General features: G+C 42.0%; 1 protein-coding gene across 29 annotated transcripts in view; it reads left to right on the forward strand.

The window, feature by feature from the left end:
- Positions 1 to 26,560, forward strand: part of LOC105614203 (ATP-binding cassette sub-family C member 4-like) — a 264,375-nt gene that overhangs the window by 80,202 nt on the left and 157,613 nt on the right. For 28 of the 29 annotated variants that reach the window (XR_009595281.1, XR_009595282.1, XM_060394611.1 and 25 more), the window contains one exon: positions 12,374 to 12,524. The exons of the other annotated variant lie outside the window; for it this stretch is intronic. Coding sequence is in view for 26 of the 28 variants with exons in the window: in XM_060394611.1 (XP_060250594.1) it covers positions 12,374 to 12,524 (151 nt within the window). In the remaining 2 variants the exon portion in view is untranslated. The remainder of the gene's footprint in view (positions 1 to 12,373; positions 12,525 to 26,560) is intronic. 29 annotated transcript variants of the gene reach the window in all.

Consider the following 26,560-nt stretch of genomic DNA (forward strand, 5'->3'; position numbering starts at 1 on the left):
ACCATGTGTGTTTTAGGTGAGAGAAATAGTCTGATGACAGTGGCATTTGTTGTTCAGTCGTGAAGTCATGTCTGACCCCATAGACTGCAGCACACCAGACCTTCCTGTCCCTTGCTATCTCCCGGAGTTTGCCCAAATAAATTCATGTCCATTGAATCAGTGATATGATCAGCCATCTCATTCTCTGCTGCCCTCATCTCCTTTTGCCTTTGGTAAAATGGAATTATGCTGCATTATAGTTAATTTCAGAGGCAGTTTCCAGGCCCATAAATATCATCTCATGACTTTATATCACACAGATTCTAGGTTTGTAATCCTTAAAGATTTTAATGGACACTTTCTTCAGTAGACTCACAGATAAAAATCAGTTGTTTTCAAGACAGACCACTGAGCATTAACTATTTCAGAGCAATGTAATTTTCATACAATTTGCTAATGTCCTAAATAGCACTGAATAAGGATCTCAATTATCTACAATTCTTGTCATTGAAATCCTCATCTCCAAGGAGTCTTCCTATTGCTAAACAAGTGAAATTGAAGGTGAGATGTGGAAGTTAAAATGCCTAAACCTAGGCATTTTAGTTTTCAAAAAAAAGTTTGGGACTGTTCTGAGTGTGTGAACTTGCACACACCTGCTCTCAACAAAGTACTGTAATTTATCGAGGAAAACTAAGTTGTAAAATGCTTATTTCCCACACACCCCTCATTCAGGGAAAAAAAAAAATCAGCAGCTTGGCAGAGCTCAACTGATTCTTCACGTCCTTCCGTGGACACAAAGGGCTTATTCTGAAGCTTCTTGAGCAACCAGTGGTGAGACCACCAGGGTCTGTGTCCTTACCTCCTCAGCACACATAGAACTCACTGACAGCAGTTTTTTTTCCAGAGAGGGGAGGGCAAAAGAACAGGCCGGTGCATCTGGATATTGAGAACAAAGCCTAAGACTCAGTTCAGTTCAGTTTAGTTGCTCAGTCCTGTCTGACTCTTTGGGACCCCATGAATCGCAGCACACCAGGCCTCCCTGTCCATCACCATCTCCCGGAGTTCACTCAGACTCACACCCACTGAGTCAGTGATGCCATCCAGCCATCTCATCCTGGGTCGTCCCCTTCTCCTCCTGACCGCAATCCCTCCCAGCATCAGAGTCTTTTCCAATGAGTCAACTCTTCACGTGAGGTGGCCAAAGTACTGGAGTTTCAGCTTTAGCTTAATTTCTTCCAAAGAAATCCCAGGGCTGATCTCCTTCAGAATGGACTGGTTGGATCTCCTTGCAGTCCAAAGGACTCTTAAGAGTCTTCTCCAACACCACCGTTCAAAAGCATCAATTCTTTGACACTCAGCCTTCTTCACAGTCCAACTCTCACATCCATACATGACCACAGGAAAAACCATAGCCTTGACTAGACGGACCTTAGTCGGCAAAGTAATGTCTCTGCTTTTGAATATACTATCTAGGTGGGTCATAACTGTTCTTCCAAGGAGTAAGCGTCTTTTAATTTCATGGCTGCAGTCACCATCTGCAGTGATTTGGGAGCCCCAAAAAATAAAATCTGACACTGTTTCCACTGTTTCCCCATCTATTTCCCATGAAGTGATGGGACTGGATGCCATGATCTTCATTTTCTGAATGTTGAGCTTTAAGCCAACTTTTTCACTCTCCTCTTTTACTTTCATCAAGAGGCTTTTAGCTTCTCTTCACTTTCTGCCATAAGGGTGGTATCATCTGCATATCTGAGGTTATTGATATTTCTCCCAGCAATCTTGATTCCAACTTGTGTTTCTTCCAGTCCAGCGTACTCTGCCTATAAATTAAATAAGCAGGGTGACAATATACAGCCTTGACGTACTCCTTTTCCTACTTGGAACCAGTCTGTTGTTCCATGTCCAGTTCTAACTGTTGCTTCCTGACCTGCATACAGATTTCTCAAGAGGCAGGTCAGGTGGTCTGTATTCCCATCTCTTTCAGATTTTTCCACAGTTTATTGTGATCCAGTGTAATAGGTCATGATGGGTCACTTGCTTTTGCAGCGTTGACTTGTCTCAGCACCACTGACGCTTGTATTTCATTGTGTGGAGATGTCAGGGAAAGTGTGTAGAGAGTATCCCAGCCTCTCCCACTGAACAATGACTTGTCATTTTGAAATCTCTGTGGATGTTGATCTCTTCCCCAACCCCTTCCTCAAATCCCCCTTAGGGATGTTTATATTTAATATATATGTAATATTAGTGCTTTGTGGATATTTTCTTCCAGTCAGTGGCTTGCCATTTATATCCTTAGTAGAGATCAAGGTTTAATTTTGGTGATATCTAATGTTTACCATTTTTTTCTTTTCTTTTGTAGTTGTTGTTTTTGTATCCTAAGAAACCTTTGCACATCCTTAGGAGTGTGAAGATACTTTTCTATGTTCTACCTTTTTAGATATTGGTGCAACTTGCACTATTTTTTGTATGTGAAAGAGTAATTAGTGGCTGAAGTTTATTTTTTCCAATTATTCTGGACACATTTGTTAAAGACTTTTATGCATTGAATTAAGGAAATCTGCATCTGTATAGTTTATATTGTTCCTCAAAAGTTTTAGTTTATGCCAATATTTAGATCCTTATACCAAAACTGCATTTTTAATTACTGTACATTTTAATAAGAGATGAAACCCACAGTTAAAATTGTCTGACTTTGTACTTCTTTGTCAAGGTTGCTTTGGTCATTCTGGATTCTTTACTTTTATGTATAAATTTTAGAAGCCTTCCAATTTGCTTTTAAATAAAAGCCTGCTGAAAATATTATCAATATTTCCTTTTAGCTATAGGTTATTTGAGAAGTCTGAGTCTTAACAATATTGGATCTGCAATTATGAATATGTATCTCTCTCTGCTTATTTAGGTCTTTTTTGATTTTAGAAATATTTTGTAATTTTTAGTATAGACATCTTACACTTCTCTGGTTAAATTTATTCATGGTATCATTGTATTGTTTTTTTAAAATTATTCATTTATTTTAGGATGCACTGTGCCTTCTTTTGGAGAGGGCAATGGCACCCCACTCCAGTACTCTTGCCTGGAAAATCCCATGGATGGAGGAGCCTGGTGGGCTGCAGTCCATGCGGTCGCTGAGAGTCAGACACGGCTGAGCGACTTCACTTTCACTTTTCACTTTCCTGCATTGGAGAAGGAAATGGCAACCCACTCCAGTGTTCTTGCCTGGAAAATCTCAGGGACGGGAGAACCTGGTGGGCTGCCATCTATGGGGTCGCACAGAGTCGGACACGACTGAAGAGACTTAGCAGTAACAGCAGCAGTGCCTTCTTTGCTACGTGTGGGCTTTCTTTAGTTGTGGGGAGAGTGGGTGACTAGTTGCTGTGGGTGGGCTTCTCATTCTGGTGGCTTTTCCTGTTGCAAAACATGGGCTGTAGGGTGCATGGGTTTCAGTAGTTGTGGCACATGGGCTTGGCTGCTCTGCAATGTGGATTCTTCCCAGGGATCGAACCTGTGTTTTCTGCATTGGCAGATGGATTCTTAACCACTAGGACCACTAGAGAAGGCTTGTTTCTGATACCATTATAAACTTGCTGGTTGCTAGTCTACAGAGATATAGTTGATTTATGTGTGAATTAACTTTGCATTGCCTGGAGTTGATGGCAGTAGTTTGTGTGTGTGTGTGTGTGTGTGTGTGTGTGTGTGTGTGTTTCTTTTTTAGTTCTATAGGATTTTGTCCATATACAGTCATGTCAGCTGTAATAATGACAGTTTTGTATCTTAATTTCCAATATTTATGACTTTTATTTCCTTTTCTTGACTTGTGGCTGGAGTTTCCAGTTAGTGTTGAAGAGAGTTGGTTAGATCAGTTAATCTTGTACTCTTAGGGCAAAATCTTTCAATATATTTTTCATTACAAATAATATTAATTCCAATTTGTAGGTAGGCATCTGTTGTCAGATTGAAAAAGTTGAACTTAACATTCCTGGAATAGAGTTTACTTGGTTGTAATGTAGCATTGTTTCTGTGTATTGCTGTATGTAGTTTGTCAAGAATTTTTGTATCTGTTGTTCATGAAGGATATTGGTCTAGAATTAGCTTTTTAAAGTATTTTGTCAGCTTTTTTTATCAGAATTATGTAGCCTCAAGAAGATACATGGGAAATATTTCCATTTTTAATGGTCAGTTTAATGTGTCAGCTTGATCAGACTACATTCCTTAGTTATTCAATCAAAAAGTGATCTGTGTGTTGCTCTGTAGGTATTTTGTAGATGTGATTGAAGTCCATTATCAGTTGATTTTAAGTAGGGACAATTATCCTACATAGTCCAGTGGGCACAGTTCAGTCAGTTGTAAAGCTTTAAGAACTAAGCCTTCCCTGAAGTAAAAAGAAATTCTGCTTGTGGAGAACAGCATCAGCTCCTGCCCAAGGGTTCCAGTCTGTCCTTTGTAACAGCCAACCCTGAGCATTTTGGACTTGCCCAGTCAAGTTAGATTGTGGAGTATTATCTTTTTTATATTGCTAGATTCAGTTTATTGGTATGTTGTTTAATATCCCAAGACAGTTAAGATTTAATGTCTTAATCTGGTTTTTATATCATGATAATGCTGGACTCGTGTACCCTAGAAAATTTTTGTAAAACTTTTCTACAAAATATTTTTGTGAAGCCCTCTAGACTTAAAGTCTTTCCTGTGGAAAATTTAAAAATTATGTATTTAGGAAACTCTTTGGTGGTCCAGTGGTCAGGACTTGATGCTTTCACTGTTGTGTGCCTGGGTTCAATTGCTCGTAGGAAAACTAAGATCCCATAAGCTGCATGGTATGGCCAAAACAATAAAGTAAAACAATACAACACAAGAGAAGACCGTATACATGGATATCACCAGATGGTCAATACTGAAATCAGATTGATTATATGCTTTTCAGCCAAAGATGGAGAAGTTCTATACAATCAGCAAAACCAAGACGGGGAGCTGACTGTGGCTCAGATCATGAACTCGTTATTGCCAAATTCAGATTTAAATTGAAGAAAGTAGGGAAAACCACTAGACCATTCAGGTATGACCTAAATCAAATCCTTTACGATTATACAGTGAAAGTGACAAATAGATTCAAAAGATTAGATCTGATACAGTGCCAAGAAGTAAGGACAGACGTTCATGACATTGTACAGGAGGCACTGATCAAGAACATCCTCAAGAAAAAGAAATGAAAAAAGGCAAACTGGTTGTCTGAGGAGGTCTTACAAATAGTTGAGAAAAGAAGAGAAGCTAAAGGCAAAGGAAAAAAAGGAAATATAATATCCATTTGAATGCAGAGTTCAAAAGGATAGCAAGGAGAGATAAGAAAGCCTCGCTCAGTGATCAATGTAAAGAAATAGAGGAAGGTAATAGAATGGTAAAAACTAGAGATCTCTTGAAGAAAATTAGTGATACCATGCAAAAGATGGGTACAATAAAGGACAGAAATGGTATGGACCTAACAGAAGCAGAAGATATTAAAAAGAAGTGGAAGCATACACGGAAGAACTATACAAAAAAGGTCTTCATGACCCAGTTAAAAACTGGTGTGATCACTCACTTAGAGCCAGACATCCTGGAATGTGAAGTCAAGTGGTCCTTAGGAATCTTCACTACAAACAAAGCTAGTGGAGGTGATCGAATTCCAGTTGAGCTATTTCAAATCCTAGATGATGCTGTGAAAGTGCTGCACTCACTATGCCAGCAGATTTAGAAAGTGAAGCAGTGGCCATAGGAAAAGGTCAGTTTTCATTCCAATCCCAAAGAAAGGCAATGTCAGGGAATGTTCAAACTACCGCACAATTGCACTCTTCTCACATGCTAGCAAAGTAATGCTCCAAGCCAGGCTTCAATAGTGTGTGAACTGTGAACTTCCAGATGTTCAAGCTGGTTTTAGAAAAGGCAGAGGAACTACAGATTAAATTGCCAACATCTGTTGTATCACAGAAAAAGCAAGAGAGTTCCAGAAAAACATCTGCTTTACTGACAACACCAAAGCCTTTTACTGTGTGGATCACCACAAACTGTGGAAAATTCGGAAAGAGATGGAAATACCAGACCACCTTACCTGCCTCCTGAGAAATCTGTATGCAGTTCAAGAAGCAAGTTAGAACTGGACATGGAACAGCAGACTGGTTCCAAATAGGGAAAGGAGTACATCAAGGTTGTATATTGTCACACTGATTATTTAACTTATATGATGAGTATAACATGTGATATGCTGGACTGGATGAAGCACAAGCTGGAATCATGATTGCCAGGAGAAATATCAATAACTTCTGATATGCAGATGGCCCAACCCTTATGGCAGAAAGTGAAGAACTAAAGAGCCTCTTGATGAAAGTGAAAGAGGTGAGTGAAAAAGTTGGCTTAAAACTCAACATTCAGAAAACTAAGATCATGGCATCTGGTCCCATCCCTTCATGGCATATAGATGGGGAAACAATGCAAACAGTGGCAGATTTTATTTGGGCGGGGGTGGGGGGGGCTCCAAAGTCACTGCAGATGGTGACTGCAGCCATGGAATTAAAAGACACTTGCTCCTTGGAGGAAAAGCTATGACCAATCTAGACAGCATATTAAAAAGCAGAGACATCCCTTTGCAACAAAGGTCCTTCTAGTCAAGGCTGTTTTTCCAGTAGTCATGTTATGGATGTGAGTTGGACTATAAAGAAAACTGAGTGCCAAAGAATTAATGCTTTTGAAGTGTGGTGTTGGAGAAGACTCTCGAGACTCCCTTGGACTTCAGGAAGATCCAACCAGTCCATCCTAAAGGAGATCGATTCTGAGTGTTCTTTGGAAGGACTGATGCTGAAGCTGAAACTCCAATACTTTGGCCATTTGATGTGAAGAAGTGACTCACTGGAAAAGACCCTGATGCTGGGAAAGATTGAAGGTGAGAGGAAAAGGGGACGACAAAGGATGAAATGATTGGATGGCATCACTGACTCAATGGACATGAGTTTGAGTAAGCTCTGGGAGTTGGTGATGGACAGGGAAGTCTGTATGCTGCACTCCATGGGGTTGCAAAGAGTTGGATATGACTGAGTGACAGAACAGAACTGAGAAAATAAAGGATTCGAATTCTTAAATAAATATGCAATTATTCAGATTTTCTATGTCATTAGGTTAGTCTTTTATGTCATTTTAAAGACATTAGTCCTTTACATTAAAATTTAAAAGTTCATCTGCACAATGTTTATTATATTCTCTTTGTAATGGTCATGGTATCTTTTGTATTTAAGTGAAAGCTAAAGTGTTAGTTGCTCAGTCATGTTTGACTCTTTCCAACCCCGTAGGCTGTAGCCTGTCAGGCTCCTCTGTCCATGGGATTCTCCAGGCAAGAATACTTGAGTAGGTTGGTTGCCATTTCCTCTTCAAGGGGATCCTCTCAACCCAGGGATCAAACCTGGGTCTCCCATGTTACAAGCAGATTCTTTACCGTCTGAGCCACAGGGAAGCCCAATGTCTTGTATTATCCTCTTTTAATTCATATTAATAGCAATTTCCCCCTTTCTTTTCTTTTCTTTTGCATTTTGTGGTGATTTCAAAGAACCAACTTTGAGTTTGTTGATTTTCCTGCTTAGAAGTTAGTTTTCTTTTCATTTGGGTCTTCTGTCATTTAGTTGCTCAGCTGTTTCTGACTTTTGCGACCTCATGGACTGCAGCACGCCAGCTTTGCCTGTCCTTCACTATCTCCCAGAGTTTGCTCAAACTCACGTCCCTTCAGTTGATGATGCTGTCGAACCATCTCATCCTCAGTCACTCCCTTCTCCTCCTGCCATCAATCTTTCCCAGCATCAGGCTCTTTTCCAATGAATCATCTCTTTGAATCAAGGAGCCAAAGTATTGGAGCTTCGGCTTTGGCATCCAGTCTTTCCAATGTATAATCACTGTTGATTTCCTTTAGGATTGACTGGTTTTTGCTACTTGCTGCCTCAGGAACTCTCAAGAGTCTATTTTTTTTCTTATTTTCATTCTTCTACAAACTTTAATATGCTGTTTTTTTAAATTTATAAGATAGAGCTCAAAAGCCTTGACTTTTAGCTTTTAATTTTTTTTAAAATTTTATTGGAATATAGTTGATTTATAATACTGTGTTTATTTCACAGTATTATAAATGTGCAGCGAACTGGTTCAGTTATACATATACATATATTCATTCTTTTTTAGATTCTTTTCTCATATAGGTTACCATGGGATATTGAGTAGATTTCCCTGTGATATACTTTTATAGTGCTCCTCTTTTTAAGATGTACCTTGTTAACTTAGCAAAGAAATGGACTCCAGACTTAAGCTTTGTAAAAAACTTGAACCCTGACAAAAGTAGAAAGGAAGCTATTACTTAATGAGATACACTAAACATGAAAGAAGAAATACACCATGTTTCCCTAAAGCTTCCTGTTGTGCTGGTTAACAAACTGTGAACCAAACCCCACCATTCACTCTTCAGTGGAGTTAGCCATGATTCTTAGTTGGGAGCAAATTGAAGGATACCCAGGTCCTAGAGCTTACATGGTTTTGAAAAGATCCAAGGCAGCCAAATGAGGGATGAAGAGTGTGATGAATGTATCCCAAAGAAAGGACAGGTTTAGAAAAGCTTAGTCTTAGGGTTTGTACGTGTGTGTGTGTGTGCATGTTAGTTGCTCAGTTGTGTCCGAATCTTTGCAGTCTTGTGGACTGTGGACTGCCAGCCTCCTCTGTCCATGGAATTCTCCAGGCAACAATAATGGAGTGGGGTGCCATTCTCTTTTCCAGGGGATCTTCCCAACCGAGGGATCAAACCCTAGTCTTCCTGTACTACAGGCAGATTCTTCACCATCTGAGTCAACAGGGAAGTCCAGGGTTTGTATAGATCTCACCATATAGCTAAGACTCACCAATGTTTTATAGTGTCCTGATTTATCAGACCTAAATGAGTTGGATTATATCAAAGGAGACAGAGGTGATGAGGGAGGGATTTGAGAATCAGAGCTGATTCTAAACTTCCTGAGACGTGCAAGCTACTGTATCTGCTTACATGAAGACTTAGCACTGACCCTCGGTTAGTGTTAAGCTTGTGTACTTACTTAGTCACTCAGCTGTGTCTGACTCTTTACAACCTCATGGACTGTAGCCCTCCAGGCTCCTCTGTCCATGGAGATTCTTCAGGCAAGAATACTGGAGAGGGTTGCCATGCCCTCCTCCAGGGGAATCTTCCCAACCCAGGGATTAAAACCAGGTCTTCCACGTTGCAGGCCTATCTCAGCACGATATTGGGCTAATGGAATTTCTCCTTCAGGTATAGATTGTCATTCTCTGCAAACTGAAGAATTTTTCTGAATTGTGAAAAATCACCATTTTCTCTCAAGTGGAAGATTTCATCTAAGAATTTGTTTTTTATTTGTCCATGTGGATTCATAGACTTTGGATAGAATTTCCCAAATGGTATGCTCCAAATGGGAAATATATAAAAATACATAAAAGTAATGATTCTCCTTGTTTGGGTGGTATCAGGACTTGGGTCACTTGCTTTGGGTCAATATGCTTCTTTCTATATTTCCATCCTTGTCTCTGTGCTGTAGTGTGACAGAGGTGCCAAAGCACCTGCCATGGTGATGTGGTCCATCAGATGGGCCTGGAATCCAACCAGATGGGGGAATAGTGTGTGTAGCTTGAATTGGGCTTTTAGGAATTCCTGGGAATGTAGAAGAAAGAAATGAGGTCAGCTTCAAGGAAGGGATTTATTGTGTGTTTGTTGTACACTAGGATCTTGTGTTTCCTTCTTCAGATGTTGACTTTATTTTAGATACTATTTTCATCTTTTATAAAATTCTATTAAGGGTTTGAGATGAGATGGCTGGCAATAAAAGATTCACAAATGTATATACATATAAAAGTAAAAGTGCTCAGTCACGTCCAACTCTTTTACCATGGACTATAGCCTGCCAGGCTCCTCTGTCCATGGAATTCTCCAGGCAACAATACTGGAGTGGATTGCCAGTCCCTTCTTCAGGGAATCTTCCATACCCAGGGATCAAACCTGGGTCTCCTGCATTATAGTCAGGTTCTTTACCATCTGAGCCACTAGGGAAACCAATATGCTGTGTGTGTGTGTGTGTGTGTGTGTGTGTGTATGTGTGTGTGTGTGTGTGTGTGTGTGTAATAAAACCTTTAGAGACATCCTTTTTGAATTGCTTTAGAATTTAGGGCCATGAAATCTGAAAGACCAAACCTAATTCCAGAGATTCTGAGAGCATTAGTAATGGGTCTTCAGTGGATACCTAATGAAAAAGTATTGTCCCAGCTTCCACGGAGCCCTTCATTTTGATCTTACCTCTGCTTCCTGGATTACCTGCTGGGCTGCATTAGTCATAAAAGGCCCTCACCTGGAGTGGTTTAGTCGCTCAGTCTTGTCTGACTCTTTTTGACTCCATGGACTCTAGCCTGCCAGGTTCCTCTGTCCATGGGATATTCCAGGCAAGAATACTGGAGTGGGTTGCCATTTCCTTCTCCAGGGGAACTTCCTGACCCAGGGATCAAACCTGGGTCTCCTGCATAGCAATCAGATTCTTTAATGACTGCTCTACCAGGGAAGCCACCTGGGGAGAGCCAGATTAACAAAATGGATAAATGTTATCCATCAAATGATGCAAGTCGGCTAAAAAACAGTGATTTGAATTTTTTATAATTGATATTTTAGTAGGTTTTTTGTTTGTTTGTTTTTTGACAAACAACAATGGCAAGCCAAGTGACCAAAGGCTAGACATAGGAACTGGAAGGACCGCTCCCCATGAACATGAAGGTTGTAGCATAGTGGGATGCACAATCAAGACAGTGGCTGTAAGAAATTTTTTTCTGTAGGTCTAATTGGAGGGAGGTCAGACAGCTCTATTTTTCCTCGCTTATGATAATTTATTCCTTCAGAATTCCATCATCTTCACTCTGAGTTTTCTTTTGATACCACGGCAGAGGCGGGGAGAAACAGGAAAAGCACATAGGTCTCCATCCAGATCATGCAGTTTGCTCCCCAAGGGCTCCTGGCCACAGAGTCACAGTTCTGGTCATTTGCTCCTCCCACCTGTAGCTGTGGCTCTGGGATTCCCTGAGCACAAACTGCTCCTCTCCTTCTCCAGGATGAGCAATACCTTCCTGGGAAACTTTAGGACAACCACTTACCCTCCAACCTCATAGTTCTTATCTGTAAAGAACAACCAGTATTAACTCAGACAGGCATCTCAACCTTCTCATCCCAGCTCACTTTTGGTCAAAATTTCCATCAACTGTGATTACTGCCTGCAAATCATTCATGCCATTCTTTCTGTTTGTTAAGCAACCCTGTAAAATCAGTCATAAGTCTTAGAATCATCTAAAAATATTCAGGTATTCTTCCCTGTGTTTCCCCAACACTCTGTGTCCACCAGAGATCATAAACTTCAGAGGCCTTGGCCCAGACTGGGTGAATCTGCAAGTCCCTACCACCACACCCGACTTTCATAGCAGGCAGACACTAAATGTTGATTGCATTCTTATTGCCTGATATTGTCCACCAGTGTATCATATTTTTCCTGATAAAGATGGATGCTTAAATCAGCACCTACCAATGACTTCATTTTCTGTTCTACTTGCTGTCTTTTTAGACCAAGATCATTTCCCAAGAGCAAATCATCTCAAGGGATAATGTGATGATTAAGAGAATGTTCATGGAACTCAGCACAGGGCCTTACATACAGTACACACATTGTAACTGGAATCTGGTGTTGTTATAATCACTAACCTTTAAAATGGGTACTTTAAATACTTAGTGTAATGGTACAAATGTGGCTGTATGTTGGAAGTAAGCTTAAATATGTCATAATGGCTCATAGCATGGGCTTCCCAGCTTTGTGAGAGGCTTTGCAATCTCCATTAAGTTGCTTTTCCTCTCCCTGTGCCTCACTGTCTCCATTTGTAAGATTAGATAATACTGATACTAGATATGTTACACTGAATTTGTAACTAACCACTGCTTTATCCCTACATGTATAGCTGAGGCATCTGGATTCCTCTGCTGTGATACATGCTCACTCATCTCTCTAGTAACACCTGCTGACTCCTGATAGTTTGAGATGCAGCTCCTACTCTCTGAACTTCAAATATTCTCATCTGTTAAAAATAGTAATGCCTGTCTCAAAGGGCTACTGAGTGTATCACAGGAGCTGATACTTAGAAAGTTCTTATCAGAGTGTTTGGTGCATGCAGTAAACATGAGGACCACCTATAATTGTATTTCTTTGGAAGGAAAAGCATTCCCTGCCATTTCAACAAGTTGTTTTCAAGGAAAAGAGTTTAATCCTAACAAATCAATAAAGTTTATCTTTGAAAAGTATCCTTGAAACAAAGGCCTCTATTTTCACTATTTCAGGCATTTCTACTTGTGGTTGGTGTGGTGGGCGTGATGGTGGCTGCAGTTCCTTGGACTGCTATACCTGTGATTCCCCTTGGCATCATTTTCTTTTTTCTTCGGCGATATTTCTTAGAGACGTCACAAGACGTGAAACGCCTGGAATGTACAAGTGAGTACCAGGGCTCTCAGGTTGGGAGGGCAGTGCAGCCTGTCTTCCATTCATACTGCAATTAACCAGACCCCTGAAACCCTTCAGACTGGTCTGTGGAATTTCTCACCGTTAACATTAGGTGACTGAAAGTTATGGCCCCTGAGAGTAGGTTTGGCCCTTAAGGCAAATGGAGCTGGCTGTGGGTCAGCTGCACTTTGCATTTTAGTCCAAGGAGGATGGATGTGAGCACCATGAGGACAGGGACCATTTCTGTCTTGTTTATCCATGCTTCCTAACACAGAGTATCCACTCTATTAATACTATTCTTGAAAGTATTTCATCATGTTGGAACTAATGTAGAAGGAAAATAGAGAATTTTTCTTCTCCTAAAGCTACCAGAAATGATAAGGAAAGGAAAAGATTAGGAAAAGGAAAGAAGACTTCAGGAAATATATGTCAGAAATGATATATTTGAAAAATACATTATTTCACATGTTCTAGTAAGTTGCAGTTGTTAAATGTATTGAAAAGATGTGTGTTAGTTGTTCAGTCATGTCTGACTCTTTGTGACCACATGGACTGTAGCCCACCAGGCTCTTCTGTCCATGGAATTCCCTAAGGAAGAATACTGGAGTGGGCAGCTGTTCCTTTCTCCAGAGGATCTTCCTGATCCAGGGGTTAAACCCAGGTCTCCTGCATTGCTGGTGGATTCTTTAATGTCTAAGCCAGGGAAGCCCTGCTGAAAAGATAAGTCCTGTTATTTTCAGGTTTGTTCTTTGTCGCTGTCAGTATTTGGGTGACACCACACTGTTTGTGTACCTCTTTCTCAAAGCTATTCATATAAATGATGCTGAAAATCCCCTAGGAGTACACAGGAGGGGGATCTGTTCAGTATGCATTTAGTTGGTTACTCCATTCAACTTCCTAGTTTTAGAATAATGGGGAACAGAGACGTCCCTGGTGGTCCTGTGATTAAGACTCTGTGCTTCCAATGTGGGGGTCACCACTTTAGTCCTTGGTTGGGGAACTAGATCTTGCAAGGTGCAGCCAAAAAACAGAATAATGAGGAACACATTTTATGATTAATTATTCTATTCTACAGGTAATCACAGATGATGAAAGAATCAAATTTCTCTCTTATGAATGCATGCATTTCATCAATATTAAAACAAAAATAATAAGGAAAATAGATTCTTATATAGTTTTTAAAAGTTATAAAAACAATAGCCAAAAAGGAAGAAAGAATGTGTTTGTATCAGAGACTTCAGCCATGAATAATGATTGCAAAATAATTACCAGCTTAACCTTCTAGAAACCAAGCCAAGAACAGAAGCATATTGAATCTCATAGTTCTCTATATCTATGGAGTGGGAAAAAAATCTCAGTTCATCCAGTCAAAGGAGTTTTTTTATTGTGGCATTTGTATGTTTTGGTTTTAGTAATAAACACTCGAGGTACTTATCTTTATTTGAAAAAGGATAGTGATCATCAGTTTCATAAAGTCTGTAGAAGACATTTTCACTCATCAAGAGAAGCAGCTAAACTCCTGTGAGGTCGAGTTTGGTGAGGTGTTTGGATGGATGGGGAACAGTAGAGTCCAGAGGTGTGTCATTCTCCTATATGACTCAGTAGGATGGTAGGACCTGGCGAGGCAGAAGAGAAAGATGGAGGCAGAACTCCATCCAGTCTTCTGTGTAGGCAAGGCTTCAGATGTTTTATGGTTTGAAGCCACTCATGAAATGGAGTCATTCAACGTCTTGTTGCAAAGCAGGTCTCTGGTACATTGATAGAAGCGTTGTTCCAGAAAGAATATTTGACAGAATTTTTGCCTGGGGCAAGGGCCATTTCCCATTCAAATGGAAGTGGAAAGAAGGGCTCCTCCTGAGGTTTTTGTCAGGAAGCAGTACAGAATTTTCTCAATATTTGATCTGGAGAGTCTGAAAACTTCGGCACTATCATTGTGGAATATTTGGACTTTTTGCACCCAGCAGGTTGCAACAAGTTAGACAATAAATTTAATACAAGTACCCCATCCTGCACACCTCAGATAACCACATGTGGTGGCCAGTTGATTAGAATGTTTATGTTCTCTCTCTGGGTGGTTGTGGTGGTGTTGTTCAGTCCCGCCTTTGTATCCAACTCTTTGACCCCATGGACTGCAGCATACCAAGCTTCCCTGTTCTTCATCATCTCTCAAAGTTTGCTCAAACTCATAGCCATTGAGTTGGTGAAGTGATCCAACCATCTTATCATTTCTTGTCTCCTCTCCTCCTGCCTTCAACTTTCCTAGCATCAGGATCTTTTCCTATGGGTTGGCTCTTCGCATAAGTTGGCTTAAATATTCGAGCTTCAGCATCAGTTCTTCCAATGAGTATAAAGGGTTGTTTTCTTTAGGATTGACCAGTTTGATCTCCTTTCTATCCAAGGAACTACGAAGAGCCTTCTCCAGGACCACATCTATCACGTCAATTTTTCCGTGCTCTGCCTTCAACATGGCCCAACTCTCACATTCATACATGACTACTAGAAAACCATAACTTTGACTATATATACCTTTGTCAGCAAAGTGATGTCTCTGCTTTTTAATATGCTGTCTAGGTTTGTCACAGCGTTTCCTCCAAGGAGCAAGTGTCTTTTAATTTCATGGCTGCAGTCCATAGTGATTTTGGAGCCTAAGAAAATAATGTCTGTCAACTGTTTCCCCAACTATTTGACATGAAGTGATCAGACTGGATGCCATGATTTTCATTTTCTGAATGTTGAGTTTTAAGCCAGCTTTCTCACTCTCATAATTCACCTTGATCAGGATGCCCTTTAGATCTTCTTTGCTTTCTGCCATAAGGATGTCATCTGCATATCTGAGGTTATTGATATTTCTCCTGGCAGTCTTGATTCCACCTTCTGCTTCATCCAGCCCAACATTTCACATGAGGTACTCTGTGTATCATGAGAAACAGACGGGTCTGATGGAGAGTTCTGACAAAATGTAGTCCACTGGAGAAGGGAATGACAAACCACTTCAGTATTCTTGCCTTGAGAATGCCATGAACAGCATGAAAATGCAAAAAGGTAGGACACTTAAAGATTAACTCCCCAGGTCAGTAGGTGTCCGATATACTACTGGAGATCAGTGGAGAAATAACTCCAGAAAGAATGAAGAGACAGAGCCAAAGCAAAAACAACACACAGTTGTGAATGTGACTGGTGATGGAATCAAGGTCCAATGCGGTAAAGAGCAATATTGCATAGGAACCCGGAATCTTAGGTCCATGAATCAAGGCACATTGGAATTGGTCAAACAGGAGATGGCAAGAGTGAATGTTAACATATTAGGAATCAGCAAACTAAAATGGACTGGAATGGGTGAATTTAACTCAGATGACCATTATATCTACTACTGTGGGCAAGAATCCCTTAGAAGAAATGGGGTAGCTATCGTAGTCAACAAAAGTGTCCAAAGTGCAGTACTTGTTGACAGAATAATCTCTGTTCATTTCCAAGGCAAATGATTTAATATCACGGTAATCCAAGTCTATGCCCTGACCAGTAATGCCTAAAGAAGCTTAAGTTGAATGGTTCTATGAAGACCTACAAGACCTTCTAGAACTTACACCCAAAAAAGATGTACTTTTCATTATAGGAGACTGGAATGCAAAAGTAGGAAGTCAAGAAACACCTGGAGTAACAGGCAAATTTGGCCTTGGAGTACAGAATGAAGCAGGGCAAAGGCTAATAGAGTTTTGCCAAGAGAACGCACTGGTCAGAGCAAGTACCCTCTTCCAACAACACAAGAGGAGACTCTACACATGCATATCACCAGGTGGCCAACACCGAAATCAGATTGATTATATTCTTTGCAAACAAAGATGGAGAGGCTCTATGCTGCTGCTGCTGCTGCTGCTAAGTCACTTCAGTCGTGTCCGACTCTGTGTGACCCCATAGAGGGCAGCCCACCAGGCTCCCCCATGCCTGGGATTCTCCAGGCAAGAACACTGGGGTGGGTTGCCATTTCCTTCTCCAGTGCATGAAAGTAAAAAGTGAAAGTGAAGTCGCTCAGTTGTGTCAGACTCTTAGTGACCCAATGGACTGCAGCCTACCAGGCTCCTCTGTCCATGGGATTCTCCAGGCAAGAGTTACTGAAGTGGGGTGCCGTCGCCTTCTCCAAAAGGCTCTATACAGTCAGCAAAAACAAGACCAGGGGCTGACTGTGGCTCAGATCATGAACTCCTTATGGCCAAATTCAGACTTACATTGAAGAAAGTGGGGAAAACCACTCGACCATTCAGGTATGACCTAAATCAAATCCCTTATGATTATATAGTGGAAGTGAGAAATAGATTTAAGGGACTAGATCTGATAGACAAAGTGCCTGATGAACTATGGATGGAGCTTCGTGACATTGTACAGGAGACAGGGATCAAGACCATTCCCAAGAAAAAGAAATGCAAAAAAGCGAAATGGCTGTCAAATATCTGTGAAAAGAAGAAGAGAAGAAAAAAAGAAAAAGTTAAATATATACTCATTTGAATGCAGAGTTCCAAAGAATAGCAACTAGAGATCAGAAAGCCTTCCTCAGTGGTCAGTGCAAAGAAATAGAGGAAAACAATAGAATGGGAAAGACTAGAGATCTCTCCAAGAAAATTAGAGATACCCAGGGAACATTTCATGCAAAGATGGGCTCAATAAAGGACAGAAATGGTATGGACCTAACAGAAGCAGACGGTATTAAGAAGAGATGGCAAGAATACAGAGAAGAACTGTACAAAAAAGATCTCCATGACCCAGATAATCATGACGGTGTGATCACAAACCTAGAGCCAGACATCCTGCAATGTGGAGTCAATGGGCCTTAGGAATCTTCACTACAAACAGAGCTAGTGGAGGTGAGAGAATTCCAGTTGAGCTATTTCAAATCCTGAAAGATGAAGCTGTGAAAGTGCTACACTCAGTATGTAAGTAAATTTGGAAAACTCAGCAGTGGCCACAGGACTGGAAAAGGTCAGTTTTCATTCCAGTCCCTAAGAAAGGCGATGCCAAAGATGCTCAAACTACCTCACAATTTCACTGATCTCACACACTACTAAAGTAATGCTTCCAATTCTCCAAGCCAGGCTTCAACAATACATGAACCATGAACTTCCAGATGTTCAAGGTGGTTTTAGAAAAGGCAGAAGAACCAGAGATCAAATTTCCAACATCTGGTGGATCATTAAAAAGCCAAAGTGTTCCAGAAATATATCTATTTCTGCTTTATTGACTATGCCAAAGCCTTTGACTGTGTGGATCACCACAAACTGTGGAAAATTCTGAAAGAGATGAGAATACCAGATCGCCTGACCTGCCTCTTGAGAAATCTGCCTGCAGGTCAGGAAGCAACAGTTAGATCTGGACATGGAACAACAGACTGGTTCCAAGTAGGAAAAGGAGTATATCAAGGCTGTATATAGTCACTCTGCTTATTTAACTTCTATGCAGAGTACATCATGAGAAATGCTGGGCTGGAAGAAACACAAGCTGGAATCAAGATTGCCGGGAGAAATATCGATAACCTCAGATATGCACATGACACCACCCTTATGGCAGAAAGTGAAGAAAAACTAAAGAGCTTCTTGATGAAAGTGAAAGAGGAGCGTGAGAAAGTTGGCTTAAAGCTCAACATTCAGAAAACTAAGATCATGGCATCCGGCCCTATCACTTCAGGCAAATAGATGGGGAAACAGTGGAAACAGTGGCAGACTTTATTTTTTGGGGCTCCAAAATCACTGCAGATGGTGACTGCAGACATGGAATTAAGAGACACTTACTCCTTGGAAGGAAAGTTATGACCAACCTAGACATCATATTAAAAAGCAGAGACATCACTTTGCCAGCAAAGTTCCATCTAGTCAAGGCTATTGTTTTCTAGTAGTCATGTACGTATCTGAGAATTGGACTATAAAGAAAGCTGATTGCCAAAGAATTGATGCTTTTGAACTGTGGTGTTGGAGAAGACTCTTGAGAATCCCTTGGACTGCAAGGAGATCTAACCAGTCAATCCTAAAGGAGATCAGTCCTGAGTGTTCATTGGAAGGACTGATGTTGAAGCTGAAACTCTAGTACTTTGATGTGGCCAACTGATGTGGAGAGCTGACTCATTTGAAAAGACTATGGTGCTGGAGAAGATTGAAGGCAGGAGAAGAAGGGGATGACAGAGGATGAGATGATTGGATGGCATCACTGACTCAGTGGACATGAGTTTGAGTAAACTTAGGGAGTTGGTGATGGACAGGGGAGCCTGGCATGCTGCAGTCCTAGGGGTTCCAAAGAGTCAGACATGACTGAGCGATTGAACTGAACTGAACTCTGCATGTAAGTTAAATAGCAGAGTGATAGTATGTAGCCTTGACATACTCCTTTCCCAATTTGGGACCAGTCCATTGTTCCATGTCTGGTTGTAACTGTTGCTTCTTGACCTGCATACAGATTTCTCAGGAGGCAGGTATAGTGGTCTGGTATTCCCATCTTTTTAAGAATTTTCCACAGTTTGTTGTGATCCACACAGTCAAAAATTTTAGTGTAGTCAATGAGGCAGAAGTATATGTTTTTTTTCTGGAATTCTCTTGCTTTTTCTATGTTCTAACGAATGTTGGCATTTTGATCTTCAGTTCTTCTGCTTTTTCTAATTCCAGCTTGTACATCTGGAAGTTCTCGGTTCATGTACTGTTGAAGCCTAGCTTGAAGGATTTTGAGCATTTCCTTGTTAGCATATGAAATGAGTGCAATTGTATGGTAGTTCGAACAATTTTTGGCATTGCCCTTTTTGGGGAATGGTATGAAAACTGGCCTTTTCCAATTATGTGGCCACTGCTGAGTTTTCCTTATTTGTTGGCATATTGAGTGCAGCACTTTAACAGCCATCATCTTTTAGGGTTTGAAATAGCTCAGTTCAATTCCATAACCTCCACTTGCTTTGCTCGTAGTCATGCTTCCTAAGGCCACTTGACTTGGAACTCTTAGATGTCTGGCTCTAGGTGAGTGATCACACCATTGTGGTTATCCCGGTCATTAAGATCTTTCTGTATAGTTCTTCTTGTATTGTTGCCACTTCTTCTTAATATTGTTTGCTTTTGTTAGTTCCATCCCATTTCTTTCCTTTATTGTGCCCATCTTTGCATGAAATGTTCCCTTGGTATCTCTAATTTTCTTGAGGAGATCTCTAGTGTTTCCCATTCTATTGTTTCCTTCTATTTCTTTGCACTGATCACTGAGGAAGGTTTCTTATCTCTGTTTGCTAACTCTGCAAATGGGTATATTTTTCCTTTTCTTCTTTGCCTTTTACTTCTCTTCTTTCCTCAGCTATTTGTAAGGCCTCCCTGGCAACGGTTTTGCCTCTTTGAATTTCTTTTTTTGGGGGATGGTTTGGATCACTGCCTTCTGTACAGTGTTATGAACCTCAGATCATAGTTCTCCAGGCACTCTATCAGATCTAATCCCTTGAATCTATTTGTCACTTACACTGTATAATCATAAGGAATTTGATTTAGATCATACTTGAATGCCCTAGTGGTTTTCCCTACTTTCTTCAATTTAACTCTAATATTTCAACAGGGAGTTCATGATCTGAGCCACAGCTCCTTATCTTGTGTAGAGCTTCCCCATTTTCAGGTCAAAAGAATATAATCAATCTGATTTTGGTATTGACCATCTGGTGATGTCCATGTGTAGAGTCGTCTATTTGTTGTTAGAAGAGGGTGCTTGCTATGACCAGTGTGTTTTCTTGGCAAAACTCTGTTAGCCTTTACCCTGCTTCATTTTGTACTCCAAGGCCAAACTTGCTTGATACTCCAGTTATCTCTTGATTTCCTACCCTTGCATTCCAGTCCCCTACAATGAAAAGGACATTTCTTTTTTGTGTGTGTGTGTGTGTGTGTGTTAGTTCCAGAAGGTCTTGTAGGTCTTCATAGAACTATTCAACCTCAATTCTTCTGCATTAGTGGTTGGGGCTAGTGGACATGGATTTCTGTGATATTGAATAGTTTGCCTTGGAAATGAATGGAGATGATTCTGTCATGTTTGAGATTGTATCCAAGTACTGCATTTTGGACTCCTTTGTTGATTATGAGGGGTACTGCATTTCTTCTAAGGAATTCTTGCCCACAGTAGTAGATATAATGATTATCTGAATTAGATTTGCTCATGCCCATCCGTTTTAGTTCACTGATTTCCTAAAATGTCGATGTTCACTTTGCCATCTCCTGCTTGAACCATTTTAATTTACCTTGATTCATGGGCCTAGCATTCCAGGTTCCTATGCAATATTGTTCTTTCCAGCATCAGACTTTATTTTCACCACCAGACACATCCACAACTGAGTCTCTGCTTTGGCTCAGCCTCTTCATTCTTTCTGTAGCTATTTCTCGGCTCTTCTCCAGTAGTATATTGGGCACCTACTGACTTGGGGAGGTGGGTCTGTGCCATAAATAATAACACTGCTGCTTCCTCTAAATAGGAACTGATAGGATATCTTAGGGCTTCCCAGGTGGCTCAGTGGTAAAGAATCTGCCTGCCAATGCAGGAGATGCAGGACACACAGCTTCAGTCCCTGGGCTGAGAAAATCCCTTGGAGGAGGACGTGGCAACCCACTCCAGTATTCTTGCCTGGATAATCCGATGGACAGAGGAGTGTGACAGGCTACAGTCCATGGGGTCACAAGGAGTCAGACATGATTGAACAACTGAGCAAGGGAGAGCATATCTTAAAGGTCACTACTGGACTCAACAGCAAAAAGAGGGACACCTGACTGCTGTGGCCAGATGGCATATGCCTGCTTCATCCTTGTGCTCTGAAGGACTGCTGAATCCTAACATTTATTTTCAGGTCCTGTGGCCTCACTGCCCCTGGGCCTTACACTGACATTTTTATCTGATGACATATTGGCAGCTGATTTTAACCGGGCTTTGGGGTCAAATTTCTGCAAAACTGATCATAGCAATGCTCAATCATGGACAAGTACATAAAACCAGGGTGGCATTTGCTTGCCTTTCTCTAACTTCTCTAGCCAGCTTTTTTCATTTGACAGTGCCTTAATGATGAATTCATATACAAATTCTGTCTGAAAGGTGCTGGGATCAGCTAGCGATGTCTGCCATGGTCATTGTTAGGGGAGGGTTAGCACACGTGTCAGGTGTGTTAGGACCATGGATCATCAAGTCTGCTGTTTTAAGGGGTTCTCATGCCAGATTCCCAGGGACTTTGTTCAGTGGAAGGTGATTAATGGGGCTTCCCAGGTGGTGCTAGCAGTAGAGAATGCACCTGATAATGCAGGGGATGTAAGACATGTGGGTTCAATCCCTGGGTCAGGGAGATCTCCTGGATGAAGATCTCTTCCATAAAACCCATTTCAGTATTCTTGCGTGGAGAATTCCATGGACAGAGGACCCTGGAGGGCTGCAGTCCATGGGATCGCAAAGAGTCAGACACGACTGAAGTGAGTGAGCACAGAGTGATTAATAAGATGTGCAGTGGTGGCTAAGGCTGTTGGGTGTTAACTGAGTAAGATCTGGGGGTTTTCTGAACATAAATACTAAAGTTTGGAGAAAAATTGCTCATTGTCACACACAAGCATCCTTAACTCCAGTTATTCTCCCTCTGAGTCATTACAGCCGTGATTGAAAGCACAGCCTTGCGAATAAGATAGTGTGGGTCTCACACCCAGGTCTATCACTTCAGTTCAGTTCAGTCACTCAGTCGTGCCTGACTCTTTGCGACCCCATGAATCGCAGCATGCCAGGCCTCCCTGTCCATCACCATCTCCCGGAGTTCACTCAGACTCACATCCATCGAGTCCGTGATGCCATCCAACCATCTCGTCCTCTGTTATCCCCTTCTCCTCCTACCCCCAGTCCCTCCCAGCATCAAAGTCTTTTCCAATGAGTCAACTCTTCGCATGAGGTGGCCAAAGTACTGGAGTTTCAGCTTTAGCATCATTCCTTCCAAAGAAATCCCAGGGTTCATCTCCTTCAGAATGGACTGGTTGGATCTCCTTGCAGTCCAAGGGACTCTCAAGCGTCTTCTCCAACACCACAGTTCAAAAGCATCAATTCTTCAGCGCTCAGCCTTCTTCACAGTCCAACTCTCACATCCATACATGACCACAGGAAAAACCATAGCCTTGACTAGATGGATCTTAGTTGGCAAAGTAATGTCTCTATCTAGGTTGGTCATAACTTTTCTTCCAAGGAGTAAGCGTCTTTTAATTTCATGGGTGCAGTCACTACCTGCAGTGATTTTGGAGCCCAAAAAAATAAAGTCTGACACTGTTTCCACTGTTTCCCCATCTATTTCCCATGGAGTGATGGGACCAGATGCCATGATCTTCGTTTTCTGAATGTTGAGCTTTAAGCCAACTTTTTCGCTCTCCTCTTTCACTTTCATCAAGAAGCTTTTGAGTTCCTCTTCTCTTTCTGCCATAAGGGTGGTGTCATCTGCATATCTGAGGTTATTGATATTTCTCCCGGCAGTCTTGATTCCAGCTTGTGTTTCTTCCAGCCCAGCGTTTCTCATGATGTACTCTGCATATAAGTTAAATAAGCAGGATGACAATATACAGCCTTGACATACTCCTTTTCCTATTTGGAACCAGTCTGTTGTTCCATGTCCAGTTTACCTGTTGCTTCCTGACCTGCATATAGGTTTCTCAAGAGGCAGGTTAGGTGGTCTGGTATTTCCATCTCTTTCAGAATTTTCCACAGCGTATTGTGTCCACACAGTCAAAGGCTTTGGCATAGTCAATAAAGCAGAAATAGATGTTTTTCTGGAACTCTCTTGCTTTTTCCATGATCCAGTGGATGTTGGCAATTTGATCTCTGGTTCCTCTCCCTTTTCGAAAACCAGCTTGAACATCAGGGAGTTCACAGTTCATGTATCACTTAAGTGGGTTAATATAGTTAATACTGGGCAGTCAGTGCTCTGAATCCCTTAGTCTCTGGAGATCTCATGAGGATTTCTTGAATTGATTCTTGTAAAGTACCTGCTGGCCACTACCAAAGGCACTAGAACCTTGAACAAGAGGCAATTAAGAACCTATTCACAACTAGTAGGTCTCACATAGCTTGAATAATAACCTGCAACAGGGCTATCGGCCTGGAGGTCCCCCTGCCAAGGAAGATCTGCACCCCACACTCGTGGGGTGTGTCTCTAAGTGTTCTCAGGGTTATGGGAAACAGCTGTCAGTCCTGTGAACTTAGGTTTACATGTATGTGACTGCAGACTGACACAATGGCTGTGAAATAATCTGCTTCAGTACAGCGAGCTCAGTGCTTGTGGCAAAAAGGTGCTACTTTGGGCAACATTGCAACAGAACCTTGACATCCTCTCTCCCCCTGTACTAGTTAATTTTGGGGGGGCAGACCTTCCAGTTCAGCCATCCTGGCATTCTGCATAGCCCTAAGTGGGGTTTGAAAGAAACAGGATAGATTTTCATGGTCCAGATCCCCCCATCCTGTAACTCTTGGGCATGAGGTGAGGTAGTTGATGGGGTGTTTGGTTCCCTGGTATTCAAGGCTGAGATGACACCTGGTTTCTAAAGTCAACCCTGCCCTCTATCCCTGCTGGAGAGAATCAGCTGCACTTTGATCTCCTGGTGAGGGAAGCAGGTGAGGGAGGCTACGCTGAAGAATTCACTCCAGGACTTTCCCTGGGGAAACAGCCACGTCTGGTTCCTGCTCAGAAGCCCTTTCTGTGATGAACAGTGTTGATGTCACTCTCTGCGGAGTGGAATTGAGAGCCTGGTTCTAGTGAGCTTTCTTCTCTCTCTGGAGCTGGGTTTTCTGATCCTCCTGACAGGGTGATGGGCCCCAGAATTCACCTGTATCATCCCTGTGAGCACCTGGTGTGCAGACTAATGAGTTCTGCAGTTGGTTGGGACATCTGGTAGGGCTGCAGAAAAGACGTGAACAGAGCTCCTGGACTTTCTTGTTTGGAGCCTGAGCTCAATCTGAGTTTATGTTGCTCTTACAACACAAAGTTATAGGCAGCTAAAAAGTTGCTCAGTAGAGTGAAGAGAGAGACCAGTGTGGATGCTGGAATGAGATTACAGGTACACAACTGGATGATCAAAAGCACCACTGAATCACTTTCAACTCTGTGCCTAAATGAAGTAAAAAGGGCAAAAGTTAGAACATGTTGTCATTCAGAGAAGGGATTTTCCTTAAAGCAACATTACACCTGCAGTCCCGAACAGTTAAGGTTCCTGGTCAGGTGTCCCAGGCCAGAAAGAGTCCCAACCAGGGGTGAGTGGATGGTCCCCTGCCCCCCAGCCCAGGCTGTCCTCCCCCAGTCCAGGGCTTCCCATCCTCTCTGAGCCCCAGTGTCTCACAGGAGGAAGCCTGCTCCTTCCTTTCTTAATGAACTGGGGACCCTAAACACAAGAGGAGGTTCTGTGTCTTTACCTGTTTTTACCTCAACCCCTCCAAATGTGCAGTGCCCAGATGCACGTGGGTACTGACTGAAGTGTCACCAGACAGGCATTCAGAGCCTGGACTAAGAAGTGAGGACCTGAGAACAGTGTGGAGTCTCCCCTTGATTCTTTCCCCATCATTCTATAAGCCTCTCTATCCCCTGTAAGATGTGTTACTGCTAAATCACTTCAGGTATGTCCAATTCGGTGTGACCCCAAAGACGGCAGCCCACCAGGCTCCCCCGTCCCTGGGATTCTCCAGGCAAGAACACTGGAGTGGGTTATTTCCTTCTCCAATGCATGAAAGTGAAGTTGCTCAGTCATGTCAACTCTTCGCGACCCCATGGACTGCAGCCTACCAGGCTCCTCCATCCATGGAATTTTCCAGGCAAGAATACTGGAGTGGGGTGCCGTTGCCTTCTCCAAAGATGTGTTACTAACGTCCTGTAAACAACATCGTTGTACTAACAGGTCTTCTGTAAGACACACACAAGTAAAAAAGTTATGTCAGTATTGCCTGCTGATACAGCACAAGTTATCACTTATCCCAGACAGAGGTCACAGGCTCACATGTACCCCTGACAACAGAAAGTTACTTCCTCATTCATGGTGGGGAATGAGAACCATAAGGGTCCTCCTTGCCAGGCAGCCTGCAGCCCAGCTGTTCCCTGAGGGACAAGAGCCTGACCCTGGAGCTTGTGGTCAGTGTGCTCTTAGAGAAGATGGCAGGAAATTAATGGGCAGTCATGTGACACCAGGCCCCCAACCACATGAAGTCACTCAAAAGATGGACACTGAGGCCGCTGTCAGATTCTAAAAGATTGATGTGAGTGTCACATGCCACAGTGACCTCCGAACACTAGGACAGGTATCTAGCAGGCAGTTATAAAAACATCCATCAGGTTCCCGGAGCAGAAGTCAAGACCATTCACAGACCCCTCGTCTGCCAGGTCCTGAGGGCATAAGGGTGGTGCAACACCGGGTGCTCCGTGACCCGCACAGAGGCTCCTGGCGCAGGTGCAGGGGGAGGCCCAGGACAGGGGAGGCAGCAGGCTGTCCCCTCCCCTTACTCATCTCGCCCTGTCCTGTGTCTGGCTCTGGTCCAGGGTAGGGGTGTACTGATTCTATCCCAGCCCTTAGGCTACTCATCTAAGGAGGAGACGGCCAACAGGTAGCTCATCAAAATTCAGTGTGGTAAGGGCTCTAATGAGGAAATAAATTTTAAAATGCTACTGATTCAAAAATTAGTGAACAGTAATTACTCACCCATGAAAAAGAATGAAATATTACCATTTGCAGCAACATGGATGGATCTAGACTGTATTATTCTTAGTAAAGAAAGTCTGAGAAAGACGCATATATCACTTAAATGTAGAATCCAAATATAGTACAAATGAATCTATACACAAACTAGAAATAGACTCAGAGGCATAGGAAACAAACTTGTGGTTACCAAAGGGGACTGAGAGGGAGGGAGGAACAAATTAGAAGTATGGGATTAATAGTCACACTACTATTAACATGTCAAATAGATAACAACAAGGATTTAGTGTAAAGCACAGAGAATTTTATTCAGTATCTTGTAATATCCTATAATGGAATATAATCAGAGAAAAG

This window comes from Ovis aries, chromosome 10 (genome assembly GCF_016772045.2).
Source record: "Ovis aries strain OAR_USU_Benz2616 breed Rambouillet chromosome 10, ARS-UI_Ramb_v3.0, whole genome shotgun sequence".
Lineage (NCBI taxonomy): Eukaryota > Metazoa > Chordata > Mammalia > Artiodactyla > Bovidae > Ovis > Ovis aries.